Source organism: Saccopteryx bilineata, chromosome 6 (genome assembly GCF_036850765.1).
Source record: "Saccopteryx bilineata isolate mSacBil1 chromosome 6, mSacBil1_pri_phased_curated, whole genome shotgun sequence".
In the NCBI taxonomy this organism is placed as follows: Eukaryota; Metazoa; Chordata; class Mammalia; order Chiroptera; family Emballonuridae; genus Saccopteryx; species Saccopteryx bilineata.
In genome coordinates, this window is record NC_089495.1 from 120,003,881 (window position 1) to 120,027,061 (window position 23,181).

General features: G+C 38.9%; 1 protein-coding gene and 1 non-coding gene across 5 annotated transcripts in view; both read left to right on the plus strand.

The window, feature by feature from the left end:
- The window catches only part of FREM2 (FRAS1 related extracellular matrix 2), a 255,480-nt gene that overhangs the window by 200,365 nt on the left and 31,934 nt on the right, over positions 1-23,181 (plus strand). For 2 of the 4 annotated variants that reach the window (XM_066236956.1, XM_066236958.1), the window contains exons 18-24: positions 6,650-6,754; positions 8,500-8,627; positions 8,716-8,850; positions 10,012-10,138; positions 11,026-11,213; positions 16,787-16,933; positions 18,665-19,182. In XM_066236956.1, the coding sequence (XP_066093053.1) occupies positions 6,650-6,754; positions 8,500-8,627; positions 8,716-8,850; positions 10,012-10,138; positions 11,026-11,213; positions 16,787-16,933; positions 18,665-19,177 (1,343 nt within the window). In that variant the 3' untranslated portion in view covers positions 19,178-19,182. Of the gene's footprint in view, positions 1-6,649; positions 6,755-8,499; positions 8,628-8,715; positions 8,851-10,011; positions 10,139-11,025; positions 11,214-16,786; positions 16,934-18,664; positions 22,271-23,181 lie in introns of those variants that run through there. The other 2 variants (XM_066236957.1, XM_066236955.1) reach the window with 2 other exon arrangements.
- Positions 3,798-3,873, plus strand: TRNAT-UGU (transfer RNA threonine (anticodon UGU)). The gene has a single exon. It is a non-coding gene; the product is annotated as a tRNA-Thr (tRNA).

Here is a 23,181-nt window from a genome sequence, read left to right on the forward strand (position 1 = left end):
GAATTAACCCAAGAAAAAAAACTCATCCACATCTTTGTTTCTGCAAATGGGAGGTGTGTTTTAACATACTGGATTCCTTTTTTTTTTTTTTTTTTTTTTTTTTAGTTTTACTAGGGTGACAACAATAAATCAGGGTACATATGTTCAAAGAAAACATATCCAGGTTATTTGTCGATCGATTATGTTGCATACCCATCACCCAAAGTCAGATTGTCCTCCGTCACCTTCTATCTGGTTTTCTTTGTGCCCCTCCCCCTCCCCCTTCCTCTTCCCCACCCCCCGTAACCACCACACTCTTGTCAATGTCTCTTAGTCTCATTTTTATGTCCTACCTACATATGGAATAATGCAGTTCTTGGTTTTTTCTGATTTACTTATTTCACTCCGTATTAATGTTATCAAGATCCCACCATTTTGTTGTAAATGATCCGATGTCATCATTTCTTATGGCTGAGTAGTATTCCATAGTGTATATGTGCCACATCTTCTTTATCCAGTCTTCTATTGAAGGGCTTTTTGGTTGTTTCCATGTCTTGGCCACTGTGAACAATGCTACAATGAACATGGGGCTGCATGTGTCTTTACATATCAATGTTTCTGAGTTTTGGGGGTATATACCCAGTAGAGGGATTCCTGGGTCATAAGGTAGTTCTATTTTCAGTTTTCTGAGGAACCACTATACTTTCTTCCATAATGGTTGTACTACTTTACATTCCCACCAACAGTGAATGAGGGTTCCTTTTTCTCCACAGCCTCTCCAACATTTGCTATTACCTGTCTTGTTGATAATAGCTAATTTAACAGGTGTGAGGTGGTATCTCATTGCAGTTTTGATTTGCATTTTTCTAATAACTAATGAAGCTGAGCATCTTTTCATATATCTGTTGGCCATTTGTATTTCTTCCTGGGAGAAGTGTCTGTTCATGTCCTCTTCCCATTTTTTTATTGGATTGTTTGTTTGTTTGTTTGTTGTTGAGTTTTATGAGTTCTTTGTATATTTTGGATATTAGTCCCTTATCTGAGGTGTTGTTTGAAAATATCATTTCCCATAGAGCTGGCTGGCTGTTTATTTTGTTGTCAGTTTCTTTTGCTGAGCAAAAACTTCTTACTCTGATTTAGTCCCATTCATTTATTTTTGCCTTCACTTCCCTTGCCTTTGGAGTCAATTTCATAAAATGCTCTTTAAAACCAAGGTCCATGATTTTAGTACCTATGACTTCTTCTATGTACTTTATTGTTTCAGGTCTTATATTTAGGTCTTTGATCCATTTTGAATTAATTTTAATACAAGGGAACAAACTGTAGTCGAGTTTCATTCTTTTGCATATAGCTTTCCAATTTTCCCAGCACCATTTGTTGAAGAGGCTTTCTTTTCTCCATTGTGTATTGTTGGCCCCTTTATCAAAAATTATTTGACCATATATATGTGGTTTTATTTCTGGACCTTCTATTCTGTTCCATTGGACTGGGTGTCTATTTTTCTGCCAATACCATGCTGTTTTGATTGTTGTGGCTCTATAATATAGTTTGAACTTAGGTATTGTAATGCCCCCAGCTTCATTCTTTTTCTTTAGGATTGCTTTGGCTATTCAGGGTTTTTTATAGTTCCATATAAATCTAAATATTTTTTGTTCCATTTCTTTAAAAAATGTCATTGGAATTTTGATGGGAATTGCATTAAATTTGTATATTGCTTTGGGTAATATGGACATCTTGATTATATTTATTCTTCCTATCCAAGAATAAGGAATATTCTTCCATCTCATTGTATCTTTTTTGATTTCCCTTAACAATGCTTTGTAGTTTTCATTATATAGGTCCTTTACATTCTTTGTTATGTTTATTACTAGGTATTTTACTTTTTTTGTTGTTGCAATCGCGAAGGGGATTATTTTTTTGAGTTCATTCTCAAATGTTTCATTGTAGGCATATAGAAAGGCTATGGACTTTTGTATGTTAATTTTGTATCCTGCGACCTTGCTGTATTGGCTTATTGTTTCTAGTAGTCTTTTTGTAGATTCGATGATTAGGATCATGTCATCTGCAAAAAAGTGATACCTTTACTTCTTCTTTTCCGATATGGATGCCTTTTATTTCTTTGTCTTGCCTGATTTCTCTGGCTAGAACCTCTAGCACCACATTAAATAAGAGTGGAGAGAGTGGACAACCCTGTCTTCTTCCTAATTTAAAGGGGAAAGGCTTCAGTTTTGTGCCATTTAATATGATGCTGTTAGCTGATGGTTTATCATATATGGCCTTTATCATGTTGGAATATTTTCCTTCTATACCCATTTTGTTGAGAGTCTTAAAAATAAAATTGTGTTGTATTTTTATTGAATGCCTTTTTTGCATTTATTGATAAGATCATATAGTTTTTGTTCTTTGTTTTGTTGATATGGTGTATTATGTTAACCGTTTTACATATGTTGAACCATCCTTGAGATTCTGGGATGAATCCCACTTGATCATGATGTATTATTTTTTAATATGTTGTTGTATTCGATTTGCTAGTATTTTGTTTAGTATTTTAGCATCTGTATTCATTAGAGATATTGGTCTGTAGTTTTCTTTTATTGTGCTGTCCTTGCCCGGTTTTGGTATGAGGGTTATGTTGGCCTCATAAAATGTGTTTGGAAGTATTGCTTCTTCTTCAATTTTTTGGAAGACTTTGAGTAGAATAGGAACCAAGTCTTCTTTCAATGTTTGATAGAATTCACTAGTATAACTGTCTGGGCCTGGACTTTTATTTTTGGGGAGGTTTTTAATAGTTTTTTCCATTTCTTCCCTACTAATTGGTCTGTTTGGGCTTTCTGCTTCTTCTTGACTCAGTCCAGGAAGGTTGTATTGTTCTAGAAATTTATCCATTTCTTCTAGATTTTTGAATTTAGTGGCATAAAGTTTTTCATAGTATTCTACAATAATTCTTTGTATATCTATGATATGCGTGGTGATTTCTCCTCTTTCATTTTGGATTTTGTTTATATGAGTCTTGCCAAGGGTTTGTCAATTTTGTTGATCTTTTCATAGAACCAGCTCCTTGTTCTATTAATTTTTTCTATAGTTTTTCTGTTCTCTATTTCATTTATTTCTGCTCTGATTTTTATTATCTCCTTTCTTCGGCTGGTTTTAGGTTGTCTTTGTTCTTCTATTTCTAGTTCCTTAAGGTGTGAAGTTAAGTGGTTCACTTGGGCTCTCTCTTGTTTTTCATAAAGGCCTGAAGTGATATGAACTTCCCTCTTATCACTGCTTTTGCTGCATCTCATAGTTTCTGATATGTTGTATTGTCATTTTTGTTTGTCTGTATATATCTTTTGATCTCGGCGCTTATTTCTTCTTTGACCCATTCATTTTTTAAAAGTATGTTGTTTAGTTTCCACATTTTTGTGGGGTTTATTTCCTTTTTTTGCAGTTGAATTCTAGTTTCAAGGCTTTATGACCAGAAAATATGCTTGGTACAACTTCCATTTTTCTGAATTTGCTGATGTTGTTTTTGTAGCCCAACATATGGTCAATTCTTGAGAATGATCCATGTACACTGGAGAAAAATGTATACTCAGTCACTTTGGGATGAAATGTCCTGTAGATGTCTATCATATCCAGGTGCTCTAGTGTTTTGTTTAAGGCCAGTATATCTTTATTGATTCTCTGTTTGGATGATCGATCTAGAGCTGTCAGCCGTGTATTGAGGTCTCCAAGTATGATTGTATTTTTGTCAGTTTATGTTTTAAGGTCAATAAGTAGCTGTCTTATATATTTTGGTGCTCCTTGGTTTGGTGCATATATATTAAGAATTGTTATCCCTGGCCGGTTGGCTCAGTGGTAGAGCGTCAGCCCTGTGTGCAGAAGTCCCGGGTTTGATTCCCGGCCAGGGCACACAGGAGAAGCGCCCATCTGCTTCTCCACCCCTCCCCCTCTCCTTTCTTTCTGTCTCTCTCTTCCCCTCCCGCAGTGAGGCTCCATTGGAGCAAAGATGGCCTGGGCATTGGGGATGGCTCCTTGGCCTCTGCTCCAGGCGCTGGAGTGGCTCTGGTCGCAACAGAATGACGCCCCAGAGGGGCATAGCATCACCCCCTGGTGGGCGTGCCGGGTGGATCCGGGTCGGGCGCATGCGGGAGTCTGTCTGACTGTCTCTCCTTGTTTCCAGCTTCAGAAAAATACAAAAAAAAAAAAAAAAAAAGAATTGTTATGTCTTCTTGATTCAGCATCCCCTTAATCATTATGAAATGACCATTTTTGTCTCTGAATACTTTTGCTGTCTTGTAGTCAGCATTATCAGATATGAGTATTGCTACACCTGCTTTTTTTTGGATGTTATTTGCTTGGAGTATTGTTTTCCAGCCTTTCACTTTGAATTTGTTTTTATCTTTGTTGCTTAGATGAGTTTCTTGTAGGCAGCATACAGTTGGATTTTCTTTTTTAATCCATTCTGCTACTCTGTGCCTTTTTATTGGTGAGTTTAATTCGTTTACATTTAGTGTAACTATTGACACTTGTGGATTCCCTATTGCCATTTTATACATTGCTTTCTGTCAGTTTTGTGTCTTGTTTGATTCTTCTCTTTTGTTTTTCTATCCTTTGTTTTTGTTTGTTTGTATTCCATACTTCTTTCCTCTGTTGATATCTTTTTTAAATCATGTGCTTCTGTGGTGGTTTTTTCAAGTGTGGTTACCATTAAGTAATGAAAAGTGTTTCTACCCTGTTCATTGTAATGCACTATCTTGTGAGTACTTCTGTACTCCATCGTCCTTTGCTACTGTTAATTTCCATCCTCTCCCCTTTTTTTGTTTGTTTGTTTTTGTTATCACAGTTTATTTTGGTTTTATTGCTTTTACTTGTGGTTTTGTTTTGTTCTGTTCTTTGTATCTGGTTGGAAAACCCCCTTTAGTAATTCCTGAAGTGGGGGGTTTTCTGATGATAAATTCCCTCATCTTTTCTGTATCTGTGAATGTTTTTATTTCTCCTTCATATTTGAAGGATAGCTTTGATGGGTATTGTATTCTTGGCTGAAAGTTCCTCTTTTTCAGGACTTTAAATATTGGGGTCCACTTGTAGAGTTTCTGTTGAGATATCCAATGATAATCTAATGGGCCTTCCTTTATATGTTTTACTCTTCTTTCCTCTGGCTGCCTTGAGAATTTTTTCTTTGTCGTTGGTTTGTGCCAATTTCATTATGATGTGCCTTGGAGTAGGTTTGTTGGGGTTAAGAAAACTCGGAGTTCTGTTTGCTTCTTGAATTTGAGGCTTTAGTTCTTTCCACAGGCTTGGGAAGTTCTCATCTATTATTTGTTTGAATATGTTCTCCATTCCATTTTCTCTCTCTTCTCCCTCTGATATACTTATTATTCTTATGTTATTCTTTTTGATGGAGTCAGACAATTCCTGTAGGGCTTTCTCATTTTTTTTAATTTTTGAGTCTCTTTCTTCTTCTCTCTGTTGTGCCTCAAGTTGCTTGTCTTCTATTTCACTAATCCTACCTTCTATCTGGCCTGTTTTATTAGCTAAGCTTGTTACCTCATTTTTCAGCTCGTGAATTGAGTTTTTCATCTCTGTTTGATTTGTTTTTATAGTTTCAATTTTCTTGGTAATATATTCTTTGTGTTCAATGAGTTGTTTTCTGAGCTCCCTAAATTGCCTTTCTGTGTTTTCTTGTATATCTCTGAGTATTTTTAGGATTTCTATTTTAAATTCTCTGTCATTTAGCTCCAAGGTTTCCAATATATTAAATTTTTTCTTTATAGATTTTTCCTCATCTATCTGTGCTACCTCTCTGTCTTTTGCATCCATGATATTCAATTTCCTTTTCCTTAATGGCATCTGAGAGTGGTTTTGTTGATAGTACTTTGCGTTTAGTGTGGAACTGCTGGAGGCTCCAAGGATAGATTTTTCTGTCTCTGGTTGAAGATCTTGTTGAATTTTGGTGGAGATTTATCGGTATCACTCCTTACAGCGCCATTTCTCTGACGTCACTCCAACATCCTGGATTGTAATTCTGGCTTGACAGCTAACTAGCTGTGTGATCTTGAACATCATGCTTAACCTTTTATGGCACTCAAAATTTCTTCTGAAAGATAACCTAGACATCTAGTATTTCTTTGTGTTTTAAACTTAAATTATTCTGTGACATTTTAGCAAAATGTTTTTGCAATAATGGTGGTAAGTGCCACTAACTCTTGGGCCCAAAAGCATCTACAAAATTTTATTTCAGTCTCCATGTCAGAATCATAATTTAAAGTCCACACACATGACACTAGTTAACCCATTAGAACTGATGCTGCTTCTTCTCGGGCATATACTACTGTTCTGGTTAGATGTGTGTCTGAGCATCATGCCTGAATTACTTCTTATGAGCCAGAGGGAAAACACTGTTGGTAGTTCATCTCAAAATCTGCTGTCTTAAACAAATTAAAATTACCTGAAAGCCACATATAAGGTATTATGTTTATCCTGAAAAATTATTTGACTATTTGATGTATTTTAATTCCACATTTTGTCTTCTGCCTCTTCTATCAACTCAGAATTCTTCTGATAATACCCTGTGGCTAGAATGCTTACAGATGATGTAAATCTTCCTTCATTTTTGGAGGAAATTCTGGTTTTTAGCTGTACCTGATCACCAATATTTCCCCTCTTCTACGCTGTCCGGCTGTAGGTTCTCTGTACCCAACCAGCATGCGCATCGGGGAAGAGGGCTGCTTGGTCGTGAACTTCAAAACAGAGGCTCAGTTCCATGGCTTGTTTGTGCTGTCACACCCTGGTAAGCACCATTAGTCCTCAGCAGTCACTCTCCGTACCATAAGGGTCAAGTTTTCCCTGTATTCACACATGTTCCAGCATGCTTCCTTATGAGCTTTGGAGCCATTAATTTTAAATGAACTACCATATGTGCAGTTATCTATATGAAGGCTTGATAATTGTTTGGCTACATCTCTTAATCTACAAAATCATCATTATCTAATGTAGATTTTTTTTTTAGAGAAAATACAAAATGATTAAATCTAAAAGAAAACTCTACTAAGTTTAATTTAAATTAAGTTTCCCTTAGACAAAGAGCATAACAACAATAATCCCCTTTTCTGCTTCAATCCTGTTGTACAAAAATAATTGAATTTCAGTTTATTTATTCAACAAGGATTTCTCTATTTACAACTGTTTTCTAGGGACTGTAAGAAACCTTTATATTGTACTTGAATTTCAGACAGGATAACAAATTACCTTTAATTATTGGCTATGTAATTTTACTAACTGATGAATCATATTTTGAGTATCAATAAGATATAGTCACTAAAGTCCCAGGTCAATTTTTTTAATATAAAGGACGTTTCATTGGAAATATTATTTTTTATTTGACTCTCTATATTATTGAAATAGTTTGTGTATTTTACTGATGTGTTAAATGATGCCAGATCGGTAGGGGGAAATAGTTCACTCACTGTCTTCTATATCCTTCTTTTTCTAAGTGGTGCTCTTAACAAAGGAGATAATAAGGCTGAAAATTAAGAAAAAAAGTGTTTATTGTGCTTTTATGAGACTGAGCTACAAGAAGTACAGAACAAAAAAAAATTCATTTTTCTTCCATGTAATTGACAGTTCTGGAAAATGAGAATTCCCTAGCTTTTTGAGTTCTCATCCACATGTCTACCTTTCTAACAAACTGAATCTTTGTTTAGACATAATTGCTGGCAAGCTAATTAAAATTAGATTTTTTTGTATATAAATTTGGTTTTCCCAGCTTATGAATGCTAATATATTACGAAGTTCATCTAATAGCGTTGATGCACAATAAATGCATTCACATCAGGCTTTACTGCCCTGCTTTTCCTCCCTGGAAAGTGGCCTTGAACCATTTGAGCATTTCTGCATGATTAACTTTTTATAGAATTATATAGTGGAGCCTGACTGGTGGTGGTGGTGCAGTAGATAGAGCATCAACCTGGGATGCTGAGGTCACAGGTTCAAAACCCCAGGGTAGCCAGCTTGAGCATGGGCTCATCTGGCTTGAGGGCAGGCTCACCAGCTTGAGTGTAGGGTTGCTGGCTTCACACAGGATTATCAACATGATCCTGGGGTCACTGGCTTGAGTCCAATGTTGCTGGCTTGAGCCTAAGGTTGCTGGTTTGAACAAGGGTTCACTGGTTCAGCTTGAGCCCCCAGTCAAAACACGTATGAGAAGCAATCAATGAACAACTAAAATGATGCAACTATGAGTTCATGCCTCTCATCTTTCTCCCTTCCTGTCTGTCTCTATCTCTCTCTCTCTTAAAAAATTTTAAAAGAAAGACTGAATTATACAGTAGAAAAAGCACTGAATTAGGAATCAGAAGGTACAGAAACCTAGATGTGTGATCTTGGCAGAGTCAAACTGCTTCTCTGTTTGCAAAGTTAGAATACAACCCTGTTACTTTGTATTATAAGAATAAAAGCAAATAACTCTAAAGTACTTTGAAAACACTAAACTGCTATGCTTTAACCACCATACCATTGTTATTGGCACTTTTCCAGCATCCTTCACAAGTTCAATGATCGTGTCCGCTGATCATCCCAGCCTGACTTTCTCCCTGCGTCTAGTAAGGAGTGAACCAACCTACAACCAGCCAGTCCAGCAGTGGAGCTTTGTGTCTGACTTTGCAGTAAGCAACTGAGGCTCTTACTTAATTTTACTTTTCTGTTACCTCCAATTGCACCGCAAGTATTAAACTCCCTCTCTTCTCCTCAAAGGTACGTGACTACTCAGGAACGTATACAGTGAAGTTGCTGCCATGCACCACGCCACTGCATCAGGAGTACCTCCTGCCAGTTACCTGCAACCCCAGAGAACCTGTCACTTTTGACCTTGACATCCGATTCCAACAAGTATGTCTCATAGAATTATTTTCCTGTGACTGACTGATAGAATCCCACTTGGCCCTGGCCGGTTGGCTCAGCGGTAGAGCGTCGGCCTAGCGTGCGGAGGACCCGGGTTCGATTCCCGGCCAGGGCACATAGGAGAAGCGCACATTTGCTTCTCCACCCCTCTGCCGTGCTTTCCTCTCTGTCTTTCTCTTCCCCTCCCGCAGCCGAGGCTCCATTGGAGCAAAGATGGCCCGGGCACTGGGGATGGCTCTGTGGCCTCTGCCTCAGGCGCTAGAGTGGCTCTGGTCGCAACATGGCGATGCCCAGGATGGGCAGAGCATCGCCCCCTGGTGGGCAGAGCGTCGCCCCTGGTGGGCGTGCTGGGTGGATCCCGGTTGGGCGCATGCGGGAGTCTGTCTGACTGTCTCTCCCTGTTTCCAGCTTCAGAAAAATTAAAAAAAAAAAAAAAAAAAAAAAAAAGAATCCCACTTGGGTATTGTTTGGTTTACTCTTATTGGTTGAAAAATAATTCATATAATGACTTTCATTCCTGCATCCTGTGGAAAAAAGGAAGACACACAGGTAGGAAGGAAGGGAAGAAAGAAGGAGAAAAGAATTGCCCTTTAGCAGTTGTTGGTTCAGTATATAAAACCCATAATTTAAGACTATGCTGGGTTATTTTTCCTTATCTGATCTTTTTCTGCCTTAGAGATTTGAGAATTTTTCCTGAGTTCTGTATTTCTTCATCTTGTTCTCAATCTTCAAGAAGAATAAGTAGCCTGTCGTTCATGCCATGTCAAAGCACCAAATTGCCATATATTATAAAAGAAATGTGATGGCACATTATGTCCCAGAATTTATACTAAACATTGGGCTGCCACTGACCATGATATTAGAAGTCTCTTATATGTCCCAATAAACCAATGGAAATGTGCTCAAGGAATACTAGTTAGTCTCATTGAAAAAAATGACTTAACCTCGCCAGTTTTGCCTTCTCCAGAAGGACAAAGCCAATCCGACCAATTCCCTAAGTCAGTTTGGTCAGACCTGAAAGTGACTACAGCACTGTGTTTCGTACTTTCCGTATCAGTGTACAGTAAATGTGTGTATCTGTGAATGATGTGTTTATGCACCGTCAGAACAAGCAACAGCACACCAAAAGGCTTTTACGCTTGGTTTTAGGTCAGTGACCCAGTTGCTGCTGAGTTCAGCTTGAACACCCAGATGTACCTGATCTCCAAGAAGAGCCTCTGGTTGTCCGATGGATCAATGGGATTTGAGCAGGAGAGTGATGTTGCTTTTGTGGAAGGTAGCCCTTGACAAATGAAAGGCCCTCTTTGTATGTTATTCATGGTATCTGTCGTGTTTTGTTTTGTCAGAATTGTGTTTAAGGAAAGAAATTATAACCTCCAGTATGGTTTGAATAATATAACTGGGTCTTTATCAATGTGGCAGGGCTCAAGGTGGAGGGGATGGTGTCCCTGGGATTGGGTATATGTTACTGGATGATTTTATTTCTGAAGAAGTTCATCTCTACTTTTCCTTACTTAAGTGATTTTTGAAATAAGTCTGGATTTTTTTTTCTTGAATGTATGTTCAAGTTTTCCAAACTCAACTGCCAAAGCTCTATGAGACTGTGAATGTCTCATGAGCCAGCATTGTGACTTTCTTGTTCAGTGGTGTATTCCCAGTAATCACATATGTAGCACATATAGTAGGAGTTCAATAATAACTGTGAAATAGATGCTTGAATACCAGGGAGTTTCCCTTAAACCCTCTTTCACACCCAGATGAAGTTAATCCAACTTTTTATTGATTTTTTTAGTGTTATTTTATAATATATTAGTCTGCATCGTGCCAACTAACTTATTTATGTAAACTAGACTTTAACCACAATGGGACATTATGGAAGTTAAATTATAGGCCAACTCTTGAGGTTATTTCCACTACTGGCTGAATGTGTGAGGGTCCATACATATTCAGTCTCTTGTGGGCATTCTGCAAAGTGGTCAGTTCTAAGACCTGGGAGTGAACCAGGTCCTGAAGCTAACATGGAAAGGTCTCTAACACCTGATGCCACATTAAGAAGAGAAGGATTTTTTTTTTTAGTGTCACTATTGTCACAGATTGCTTGCAGTGTCATGTAGGTGCACCTTATCACGTAGCAGCAATAACATTCCCGCATCTCTGTTTCAGGTGATACTATTTACGGCCGTGTGATGGTAGATCCTGTACAGAATCTGGGTGATTCCTTTTACTGCAGCATCGAGAAGGTGTTCCTGTGCACTGGAGCGGACGGCTACGTCCCCAAGTACAGCCCAAAGAATGCAGAATACGGTTGTCTGGCTGACTCTACTTCACTCTTACATAGATTTAAAATTGTGGTAAGTGTGGGCTTCAGTCAGGATGAGGTGGGTTAGGAAATGCTGTCTGTGCTCGCCTGCTCCCCTAACCAAAATCAAAACCAAATCATAGAACAACCACCCTCGAGAACCATCTGAAGACCAGCTTAACAAAACAATTACAAGAGGACATACAAAAGAAGCCACATTGAGGCCGCTGGAGGGATAGAAATGTAAATGGGCTGACCCCACACCCACGTGTGGTGCTAGGAATAGGGAAGGACATCTTGGTGGAGCAGGTAGCGAGGAGTACCAGCCGCATTCTGGGATTACCAGCCCAGAGCGCCACTTTTGGAAGAAGGAGTCTCCACAATATATGGCTATGAAGACCAGCAGGGATTCCTTCCAGGTGAGACAGAAGGTCGCTGGAGACCCTCTTAAGGTATCCTCTTAAAGGTCCAAGCGCAGACTCACTTGCTCACACTCCACCTAAGCTCCAGTGCAGGGATAGAAGATGGAGCATCTAGGAATTGTGTAGCTTCAGGATGACAGCTGGAGAGGCAAGTCTGTCCAAGACTGAAAGGCTGGCCAGCCTCACTGCACCCTCATCAAGCTTGTCCCCCACACAGCCAGCAGGTGCAGGATGGTGCCAAATCTGAGTCCCCATTAACCCAGCTACACTGCTTCCCCCACCCTGGTGACTCCTTGAGACCCTACCTACCCAGCTCATGTACCCAGTTCAGACTCTTTCAGCAGATATGCAGTACAAATGGCTGGGCCCTGGCCCATGTTGCATATGTTCCTAAACTCTCTCAAAGATCTACAAACTCACAAAAGCAAAGGTTAGCCTGGCTGTGCCCTGTACCCTTTGCTAAACAGCCCCAAACCCAGTACTAACGTCAGTCAGCCTCAGTTCACAACATGACCTCTCCCAGGTGCCCCCACACCCAGGACAGGCAGAGACAAATTACAGATCACTTTGTACTCCTACAGGTGGCCCCCAGCTGGCAACAAAACACAGCTGATCTTGGCCTATACCAGAGTCCCTCCCAAGAGACACCAGAACTGACACATTCAGTAGCCAGCTTCACACTGTACCGGAGCACAAACCAATTAGCTCCACAAACGGCACATGCAAAGGGTGGACTAAGTGGGCACCAGAGCCCTGCTAGTGCAAATCTCACTCCATGGCACCAGAGCCCTGCTAGTGCAAATCTCACTCCATGGCACCACAGCCCTGCTAGTGCAAATCTCACTCCATGGTACCACAGCCCTGCTAGTGCAAATCTCACTCCATGGCACCACAGCCCTGCTGGTGCAAATCTCACTCCATGGCACCACAGCCCTGCTGGTGCAAATCTCACTCCATGGCACCACAGCCCTGCTGGTGCAAATCTCACTCCATGGCACCAGAGCCCTGCTGGTGCAAATCTCACTCCATGGCACCAGAGCCCTGCTGGTGCAAATCTCACTCCATGGCACCAGAGCCCTGCTGGTGCAAATCTCACTTCATGGCACCAGCCCCTGAAAACAGTTCATCCACTGTGGTCACTACCAGTCCTCACAGCCAGTCAGCCTGAGGGTCTGTCTTACCCACTGATGTGCCAGCAGCAATCAAACCTCAAGTTACAGCAAGAGAACATTCACAATTCACAAAAGGAAGACCCTGGGGCATCCAGCTCAGGTGACCAAACTGACTGTGCCACTGAGGTTCACAAGACACTTACTGCAGAGCACACTTGGCCAGGAACGGGAGACAAAGTGGATCGACCTAACACAGAGAAACAAACCCAGGGAGGTTTGTTTGCAGCTGAAAAGTGACAAGGAAACGTGTCCCAAATGAAAGAGCAGAACAAAACTCCAGGAACTGACCAGAATGGAGACAAGCAATCAGCAGATACAAAATTCAAAGCACCGTTTATAAAGATGATCAATTAACTTAGGAAAGGATAATGAACTCAGTGAAAATTTATACAAGACAGAAACCACAAAAAAGAGCCAGTCAGAAATAAAGAACACAGTAAGTGGAATGAAGAATATAGTAGATAGATTCAACAGCATATTAGATGAAGCAAAGTATCAAATTAGCAATCTGAAAAAAATAAATAGTGGAAAACACTCATTTGGAACAGCAAAAAGAAAAAAAAAAGAATTGAAAAATGAAGATATAGTTTAAGGGGCCTTTGGGACAACATAAAGTATACCAGCATTCACATCAGAGGGGGATCAGAAGGAAAAGAGAGAGAATAAAGGATTGAAAACCTACTTGAAGAAGCCCTGGCCAGTTTGCTCAGTGGATAGAACATCGGCCTGGTACATGGATGTCCTGTGTTCAGTCCCCAGTCAGGGCACACAAAAGAAGTGACCATCTGCTTCTCTCTCCCCCACTTTCTCCCTCTTCCCCTCCCACAGCCAGTGGCTCTATTGGTTCAAGTGTGACCCAGAACCCTGAAAATACCTTGGTTGATCTGAGTATGTCAGCCTCAGGCACTAAAAATCACTCAGTACTTGAGCATTGGCCTCAGATGGGGTAGCGGAGTAGATCCTGGTTGGGGCAAACGTGGGAGCCTACCTCACTATCTCCCCTCCTCTCATCTGAAAAAATGTTTAAAAAGAAAGAATCCAGCAAAAACAACTGTTAGAGCTAATAACCAATTTAATAAAGTGACAGGATACAAAATTAATATTCAGAAATCAGTTCCATTTTCATATACCAATAACAAACTATCAGAAAGAGAAATAAAGAAAATAATCCTATTTCCAATCGCATCAGAAAAAAATTTAAAAAATAAAAGTAACTAAGGAGGTAAAAAACAAACAAAAAACTGTACTCAGAAAACTATAAAACACTGGAGAAAGAAACTGAAGAACATGCACATAAATGGAAGTAGATACCACGCTCATTACAGAAAAAATAATATTGTTAAACTACCCACACTACCCAAAGCAATACACAAATTCAATTCAATTCCTGTCTAAATACCAATGAGATTTTTTAACAGCACTAGAATATATAAACCTGAAATTCATGTGGAACCACAAAAGACCCCAAACAGTCAAAGCAATCTTGAGAAAGAACTAAGTTAGCTATCATGCTACCTGATGTTGAACTATAATACAAACTACAATTTAGTAAACAAAACAGCATGGTACTGGCATAAAAACAGAAACAAAAATCAATGTAACAGAATAGAGAGTTTTGTTTATTAGTCAACAAATAAAATTAAAACAAATAAAAATTAAAAAACAGTTTGCTGTTTAAAAACTATTCTTTTTCATTTTGCAAGAACTAGTTCGAAGTATGCACACTGAAATCCCAGACAGATGAAAATGCTGAGTTTGAGACTTTTGGGGGGTTGGGGAAGGGAGATACAGCCTTTAAACTTCATGACAGTAGGTCTTTTCAGTTCTATTTTGCACATTAATCACATCCTTGCCGCTTAACACATAAATACTAGGGAAATCCAAATTAATTTTGGTAATAACCCAGGCAACACAAATTGTGACTAATAAACAAAATCAACCCATGTCTATATGGTCAATTAATATTTAATAAAGGAGGCAAAAATATACAGTGGGTTAAAAGTAATCTATTCAGTAAATAGTGTTGGAAAAACCAGACAGATACATGGAAAAACATGAAAGTTGACCACATTTTTCTGCATACACAAAAATAAACTCAAAGTGAATTAAAGACTTAAATGTAAGACTTGAACCAGAAAACTCATAGAAGAAACGGTAGGCAATAAACCCTCTGACACCACCCTTAGTAGTATTTTTTTATATGTCTCCTCATGTGAGGCAAACAAAAGAAAAATAAACAGATGACACTACATCAAACTAAAAAGTTTTTGCATAGCAGAGGAAATCATCAACAAAATGAAAAAACAACCTGAATAGGGGAATATATTGCAAATGACATATTAGTAAAGGGTTAGTATTCAAAATATATTTAAAAATTCATAGAACTCAGTAACACTAAAACATTCCTCTGTTTGAAAAATGGGTAGAGAGCATAAAAATGCATTTATCCCAAAACGGATATTCATATGGCCAGCGAACACATGAAAAGATGCTCAACATCACTATTCATCAGGGAAATGCAAATCAAGACCACAATGAGATACCGCCTCAGACCAATTAGAATGGCTATTATCAAAAAGTCAACAAAATGTGTTGTCAAGGATATGGAAAGAAGGGAACCCTCCTGCACTGCTGGTGGGAATGCAGACTGGTGCAGCCACTTTGGAAAACAGTATGGAGGCTCCTCAAAAAATTAAAAATATAACCCCACAATTCCACTTCTGGGTATTTATCTGAAGAAATCTAAAACACAAATTCAAAAAGATATGGGCACCCCTATATTTATTTCAGCATTATTTACATTAACCAATATGTGGAAGCAACTGTAGTATCAATCAATGGGTGAATGGATAAAGAAGATGTGTGTGTGTGTGTATGTGTGTGTGTGAGAGAGAGAGAGAGAGAGAGAGAGAGAGAGATAAAATCTTACTCAGCCTTAAAAAATAATGAAATGTTACCATTGAGACAACATGGATGAATCTAGAGGGTATTGTACTAAGTGAAATAAATTAGTCAGAGAAAGACAAAAACAGTGTGGTTTCACTTCAGTGTAGAATCTAAAAAAGAAAATAACAAATAAATCAAAACAAAATTAGATTTATAGAAACGGAGACCAAAGGGATTATTACTAGAAGGGAGGGAATAGGAGGATATGTGAAAATGGTGAAAGGGAGTATAGTCAGTAATATTGTGACAGGTTTGTGCAATGACATAGGATTACTAGAATTAGTGGGGTGATTACATTGCAAAGTATAGAAATATTGAAGCACTATTGTACATGTGAAACTAACATAACCAATATAATATTGTATACCAACTATCCTTAAATAATTTTTTTAAGAAATGGCCAAAGGACCTGAATAACCATTTCTCCAAAGAAGATATACACATGGCCAATAGATATATTTTAAACAATGGTCAAAGTCACTCATCATCAAAGAAATGCAAATTAAAACTACAATGAGATATCACCTCACACCTATCAGAGTGTTGAGGAGTGTGTGGAGAAAACAGAAAGACGCATAGGTACAAAGTACAAACTGAGGGTTGCTAGATGGAAGCGGGATTGAGGGGCTGGGTAAGAAAGAGAAGAGATTGAATGCAAATAAGCAGTTGCAAAATAGTCACAGGGATATAAAGTACAGCATAGGGAACATAATCAATATTATAATAACTATATATGGTGTTGGGTGGGTACTATACTTATGGGGGAATCACTTTATAAGTTATATAAATATCTAACCACTCTCCTGTGCCCCTGAAACTAATATAATGTTGAATATCAACTGTTAACCAAAAATTAAATTTGTTTAATTGAGGTAAGTGCTTTGACCCAAACAATGAACTAAGTACATGTTCAAAGTTAAGCATTTTTTTGTCTTATACTTTAATACAATGGTATCTATTCCAATAAAACTAAGTGGTAACATTTAATGCTTATTTGTACTTGTACAAAACTATGAGGAAAACATTCTGAGCTTGTAAAAGTAGTCATTTTCTACAACAGTCCTCATTTTCCTTATTGCTTAAAGGACAAAGCTCAGCCAGAGACACAGACTACCAGTTTTGGAAATATCCTGTTTAATGCCAAACTGGCAGTGGATGACCCTGAAGCTATTCTCTTAGTGAACCAGCCTGGATCCGATGGATTTAAAGTGGACTCCGCACCACTCTTTCAGGTGGGACAATAACAAGTTCACTTCCAATAGCTGTACAGCCATGCGAGTAACTTAACATTTGAATGCCTTGGATGTCTTCTTTGTAAATGGTAGTAATAGCAATATTGCATTTGGTTTATGTGAACATTGGAGAGTAAAGACCCTCATTCAGTCCAGAATAAACCTAAGACTGATAGATGGGAACTCTGCTTTTCTTACTCAAAATTTCCTTCCTGTTGACTTTTCCTGACCATTTTTTATTAGAGTGACCTTGTGTGAACTGCTGGACTCAGACAAAGAGATGGGCACAGCCCATAAATCTCTACTTTCAAAGATTTAATAACCAAAATAAAAAATTGTAACCTATAGCTATATAGTATAAAGAGACACAAGCAACCATAACCATACTGAGCAGAGGATTACGACAGATTCAGAGATGGGTTCACATTGTGAAACCTTGGGCAAACAAGTACATTTTTTAAGGATATGTACTGAAAATTATTCAGACAGAATGGGTTGGAGAAATGTGTGATTCTTATTCAACCTAAAAAGCAAATTTTTTTTTATTCATATTAGAGAGGTGGGAAGGGGAAAGAGAGAGAGAGAAGGGAGGAGGAGGAGCAGGAAATATCAACTCCCATATGTGCTTTAACAAAGCAAGTCTGGTGTTTCAAACCAGAAACCTCAGTGTTCCAGGTCGATGCTTTATCCACTGTGCCACCACAGGTCAGGTGAGAGAATCTTAAGGAAACAAATTTGTAATTCTGAAATAGAAGTATTTTTTGTTTGTTTTTGTTATTACTGTTAACTATCGAAGTATTTGAACTCTTCCAAATCCTGAAGGTTTCAAAGAGCCATCAGAACATCCATTCTTTTCATAGGCCCTGGAAAAGCAGTAAACTTTTATAAATATGTTTTATATGTGCCCTAGCTAGTTGGCTCAGTGGTAGAGGATCAGCCCAGCATGTGGATATCCTGGGTTCGATTCCCAGTAAAGGCACACAGGAGAAACAACCATCTGCTTCACCCTTTGTTCTTTGCCTTCTCTCCCTCTCTCTCTCTCTCTTCTCCTCCCACAGCCATGGCTCCATTAGAGCAAGTTGGCCCCCGCACTGAGGATGGCACCATGGCCTCTGCCTCAGGCACTAAAATGACTCTGGTTGCAACAGAGCAATGACCCCAGATGGGCAGAACATCGCCCCTTAGTGGGATTTCCGGGTGGATCCCAGTCGGATGCATGCAGGAATCTGTCTCTGCCTCCCTGCTTCTCCCTTAAGGGAAATAAATAAATAAATAAATAAATAAATAAATAAATAAATAAATAATTTAAAATATGTGTGTGTGTGTGTGTGTGTGTTTTATATGCAGCAAGACATATTAGAAAAGAGTCCTGAACTTCAAAAATGTCTGAGTTCTAGTCCTGCCTCTGCCACTTACTAGATAAGTGACTTTGGGCAAGTTACTTAACTGCTATGTGTTCTTAGTAAGTTAGATTGATACCTGAAGTTCTTTACAGCTCTGACATTCTCTGACCACAAGTCCTAGAGTACCAGCTATTTACCAACTCATGCTCCTTTAATTATTGCACAAAATACTTCAGAGTGCTACACATGCAACAATGTTATGTGTATTTGTTCTACAGACCAAAATAAATTATCATTCATTATCTCAACCATTCACTTCTCCTGCCAATAGTCTTGCAGTAGGTTGACATAGTTAAAATTTTCTAACGAGCAGAGTTGTGTCTTTTAGGTTGCTCTGGGTCGAGAATGGTACATACACACCATTTACACAGTAAGATCAAAAGACAACACCAATGGAGTCATTGGAAAGAGAAGTTTGGAGTACCAGTACCACTCGGTAATGAGTTCAAGGAAGCCCCAACCAACGACCAAGAGCGGGAAGAAGAGGAAGGTCAGGAGCACACCCCCACTGGTGTGGGAAATCGGGGCTGAGAACAGCCGGGGCACAAATATCCAGCACATTTCTCTGGACCGAACCAGCAAAAGGCAGGTCCCCCAAGGAAAAGTTCCTCCTGACAGCATCCTTCTCCGGGAACTCAACAGTCCCATCTCTGAGGTCAGCCTGGTCATGATCATGGGCAGCATCGCAGTGGGACTGCTCTCCCTCGGCCTTATGACCACTGCAGCGGTGATGTGCAGGAGCAGGAGAAGTGCCAGGAGGAAGAATGCCCCAAAGGGCTCAGGCAGCAGCGAGCCCATGATGTCACCACAGAGCTACCACCATGACAGCTCAGAGGTTTGATGACCGTGAGTAAAAGTCAACCTTTTCCTCAAGTGCCTCAGACTTAAAACAATAGAAACCTGAATGCCTGTAAATGGCAGAGAACTGGGGATTTCTGTGACAAAGCTGCTTCGAGAACTTGACTGTGCTAATAAGCGTTGATCTGAATTCTGTCTACTCTTTCATGAATCAGGGGACAAATTTCAACCACAGACCACATCTCTTCTCTTGCCCAGAAAGCAGACACAATGTAGTTACACATATGGAGAGCTACAGGTGGACAGCAATAAATGTACTTCTCACTTCAGGCATTTTCTCTGCACAGTGGAGATAAATTTATTCAAAGGTGCTAATACACTCTCTGAAAAGTTGCAACACATCTGTTGTTGCTACATATTAGTATGAACCTCAAAGGTGCAATTATCACATTGCTTCTTGGTGGTATAACAGATTATTACTAGAAAAGTTTTTATTGGAACTCTGGGGAAAAAATAAACACGCTGTTTATTATGACAAGTTTTCTAATAGGTGAAGACAGCACAGAATTATGACCAGGGTAACTCAACCCACAAATCACTTTTTCTACTACTTGGGAGGGGATGGAAGGAAGGATGAAGGGAAAGTAACTCACTGAGTTGTATTTGAATTGTTTCTCATCTTTATTAGAGCCCCCCTTGTTTAATTATTTAATTTTAAATTAAAGCAAAAAAATATGTTGAGTCTAGAAAAGACTGTTGGAAGAGAGACTGCTCTGTTTTGGTCTAAAAGAGAAACAGTAGGACTTTTGCATGATAATATACCTTACCTGTGCTCAATCTTGGTGGGAAATCAGAGGGTTGATGACATTTGATGACCAAGAAGCTGCATAGAGTTAGATATTTTCAGTATCTAACCAACAAATGATAATGAAAAGCATCATTATATGGTGGAAGAAACTGGTGTTTCTTGATATAAGCTGTTTAACCAAAGTGCTTCTTACACATACTTTATAAAATAAAATACCATTTTAACAGATGATACATGAGGGTAAGCCTCAGTAGCATAGTCATACACCATGTCCAGAACAACAAAGAAGACACTATTAGCTTTATAATTACCATCTTCTCTAAACCATGGCAATCTCTTTAACTGTCATTTCAGAAATGGTGACCAGCATCTTGGTGCTGACCAGCATCATCGATCATATTCTTCTCATAGCCAAAAGCAATGTATTATTTGGCATCTCCAGTTGAGGAACTGATGCATTGAGGCCCCTCTCAGTATCTAAAAATAGAATTTGTAATACTGCTTTACAGTGTTAACGACGAAGGAATTTGACTGAATGAGCTTGCTTGGCAAGGCCTCCATGCCTTTCTGAAAAATGTGCTTTCACCAAATTTCAGGAATCTTTGTTAGAAAGGGAAAATATCAGCAGTGTTATCACCAATCTTTGAAAAGTTAGTATATGTATTATTACAAGCAAAAATAATGTTGGGGGAAAGAGCCATACCTAAGGACCAACCATTTCGTGTTGCCCGCACCCCTCCTCACTCGCAGCTGTGCCTGGCCACAGCGGACATCCTGTTGGAATGGAGATTTTTAGAAGGCCAGCCTTTTTTCAAGGCACATTTTGTCTGGGGTGTGCAAATACCAACCATCTCTTGATTGAAAAAAGAAAGCTATACTCATACTGGGAAAGAGGCAAAAAGTGTCTAATACTTGCCTCTCTTCTTTTGGACAGCTCTGAACTTAACATTCAGTCTTTCTAAAGAATAGAGTAGACCAGTGATTTTCAACCCATGTGTTGTGGCAGGCACACTGGTGGGCTGCTAGAATTTTTTTAAACATGCAACACCTGATTATTTAGTGAGGGGCACTGACCTCTTTTCCCTTAGATTGCCAAATTTAAAAAAATTACAACAGTTTACACAACAATATCTATTCAATATGAATGAATAAAAAATTATACCTATTTTTTGTGGCCACAGAAGTTTAGTAATTAGTTTATGTATGCCATGAAATGAAAGAGGTTATATTCAAATGTGGCTCTTTCTTTGGATGAGAGGAATTAAAATTTGCAAGAAAGCACAGCATTTGTGCAGTAGCCATTCTTCACAAATTGTTAAGGCTTTTGGATGAAGCAAAAGAACTTTACAAAAGATCAAAAGCATCATATTGAGTAATGTAATAGAAATCTGTGCCTCTCAGTGGAAGTTGAATAATGACATTTAAGATATTTTTCAAAAATCCCTTTAAAGATTTAACTGAGTAAGAATAAAAGGTCAGAGATGAAGCTGTCTTGGGTGACTAAATACTTTGCAATAAAATAAATAAAAAAATCAATCAAAATATTAACAGCATTGAAGTGTTTAAAATTATAATTATGAAATGCTTTTATTTTTAACTAGATGTTGCCTACACTGATTACAAGATTACTTAAAAACTCTGAATGAATTTCTACTACAAATATTTACTTTTCCAATGTTTTAGTTCTCTCACCTAAGAATTGTCAGCATTGTGCATTTAAAAAAAGAAGAAGAAAAAGAAATGGAAATTTTAAAAATACTATTGTTAAAAATAAGAGCATTATAATAAAAATCACTTAAAAATAGAAAGACAATTACTGGTAAGAATAAAAGATCATTTATGTAAGATCCAAAATTAAGCATATTACAAAAAGAAGTACAAAGTAGAGTCTTTCTCTATGAATTTAGGAATTCACATTTTTTGCAAAATGTTTTGAAGCCCATTTGTCTGCAAAATAAGGTTTTATTCTGGACAAGGAGCTGTGTGGTTTATAATGGTGTTATAAAAATGTCCTCCAGAATGCTCACTGAATTTCTCTTTAGCCACTGAGATACATATCTGTATGTAAAAGAATTATTTGCAGAATTTATTAGCCTTTATGAAGAATTTCCCATGGCAATTCTTTAAAAACTAACAGAATCTAGGTTTTTGCTGGGATAGTGCATAGTTGCTGGATATTGAAGTTTATCCCTGGAAATCCAATTATGCAAATACATTTGGAGCAATTCGATCTTAAATAGATGTCTAAAAAACTTTGTGTTACCACTTGCATTTCATAATTAACCACACCCATTTTCCTTCAAAATATATCACAGATTTAATATAAATAAACCCCATATGAATATAAATGTGTTATGATGCCCCAGTTACTTTGGTATATTTCTGTGACTTTTATTTACACTACAAGCCCAGAATTCCCGTTGTCTGCAATGAGTGTCAGTCATGTGCGTTCTGGTTCTGAAGCCCGGAGCTTCCGCAGGCTTCCCGACTGGAACAGGTACTGCCCCTGCGTGGCTGATGCTGTTGGGACAATGTTGCTGCTCCTCAGCGGGATCTACCTGTAGGATCATAGCTTGTTCGCCAGATGTAACAGGTGTAGACAAGCCAGGGTTGATGTGTGTTTAGAGGAAACAGTATTGTCCTGGGAGCAGTGTGACTAGACTCTGCACTGATGAGAATGAATCAACTGATCTGATCCATTACCAATGTCCTTACTGTCAAAGTACATGTTTTTATGCAAACTTTGCCTGAGTCAATACTCATTTTATTTATTGTAAGTTCAGAATTTTTTTTTTTTTTTTTTTTTTTTCATTTTTCTGAAGTTGGAAACAGGGAGAGACAGTCAGACTCCCGCATGCGCCCGACCGGGATCCACCCGGCACGCCCACCATGGGGCGACGCTCTGCCCACCAGGGGGCGATGCTCTGCCCATCCTGGGCGTCGCCATGTTGCGACCAGAGCCACTCTAGCGCCTGAGGCAGAGGCCACAGAGCCATCCCCAACACCCGGGCCATCTTTGCTCCAATGGAGCCTTGGCTGCGGGAGGGGAAGAGAGGGACAGAGAGGAAGGCGCGGCGGAGGGGTGGAGAAGCAAATGGGCACTTCTCCTATGTGCCCTGGCCGGGAATCGAACCCGGGTCCTCCACACGCTAGGCCGACGCTCTACCGCTGAGTCAACCGGCCAGGGCTACGTTCAGATTTTTAATATGCAGCCACTGCTATTAAATACCAGAAGGAAA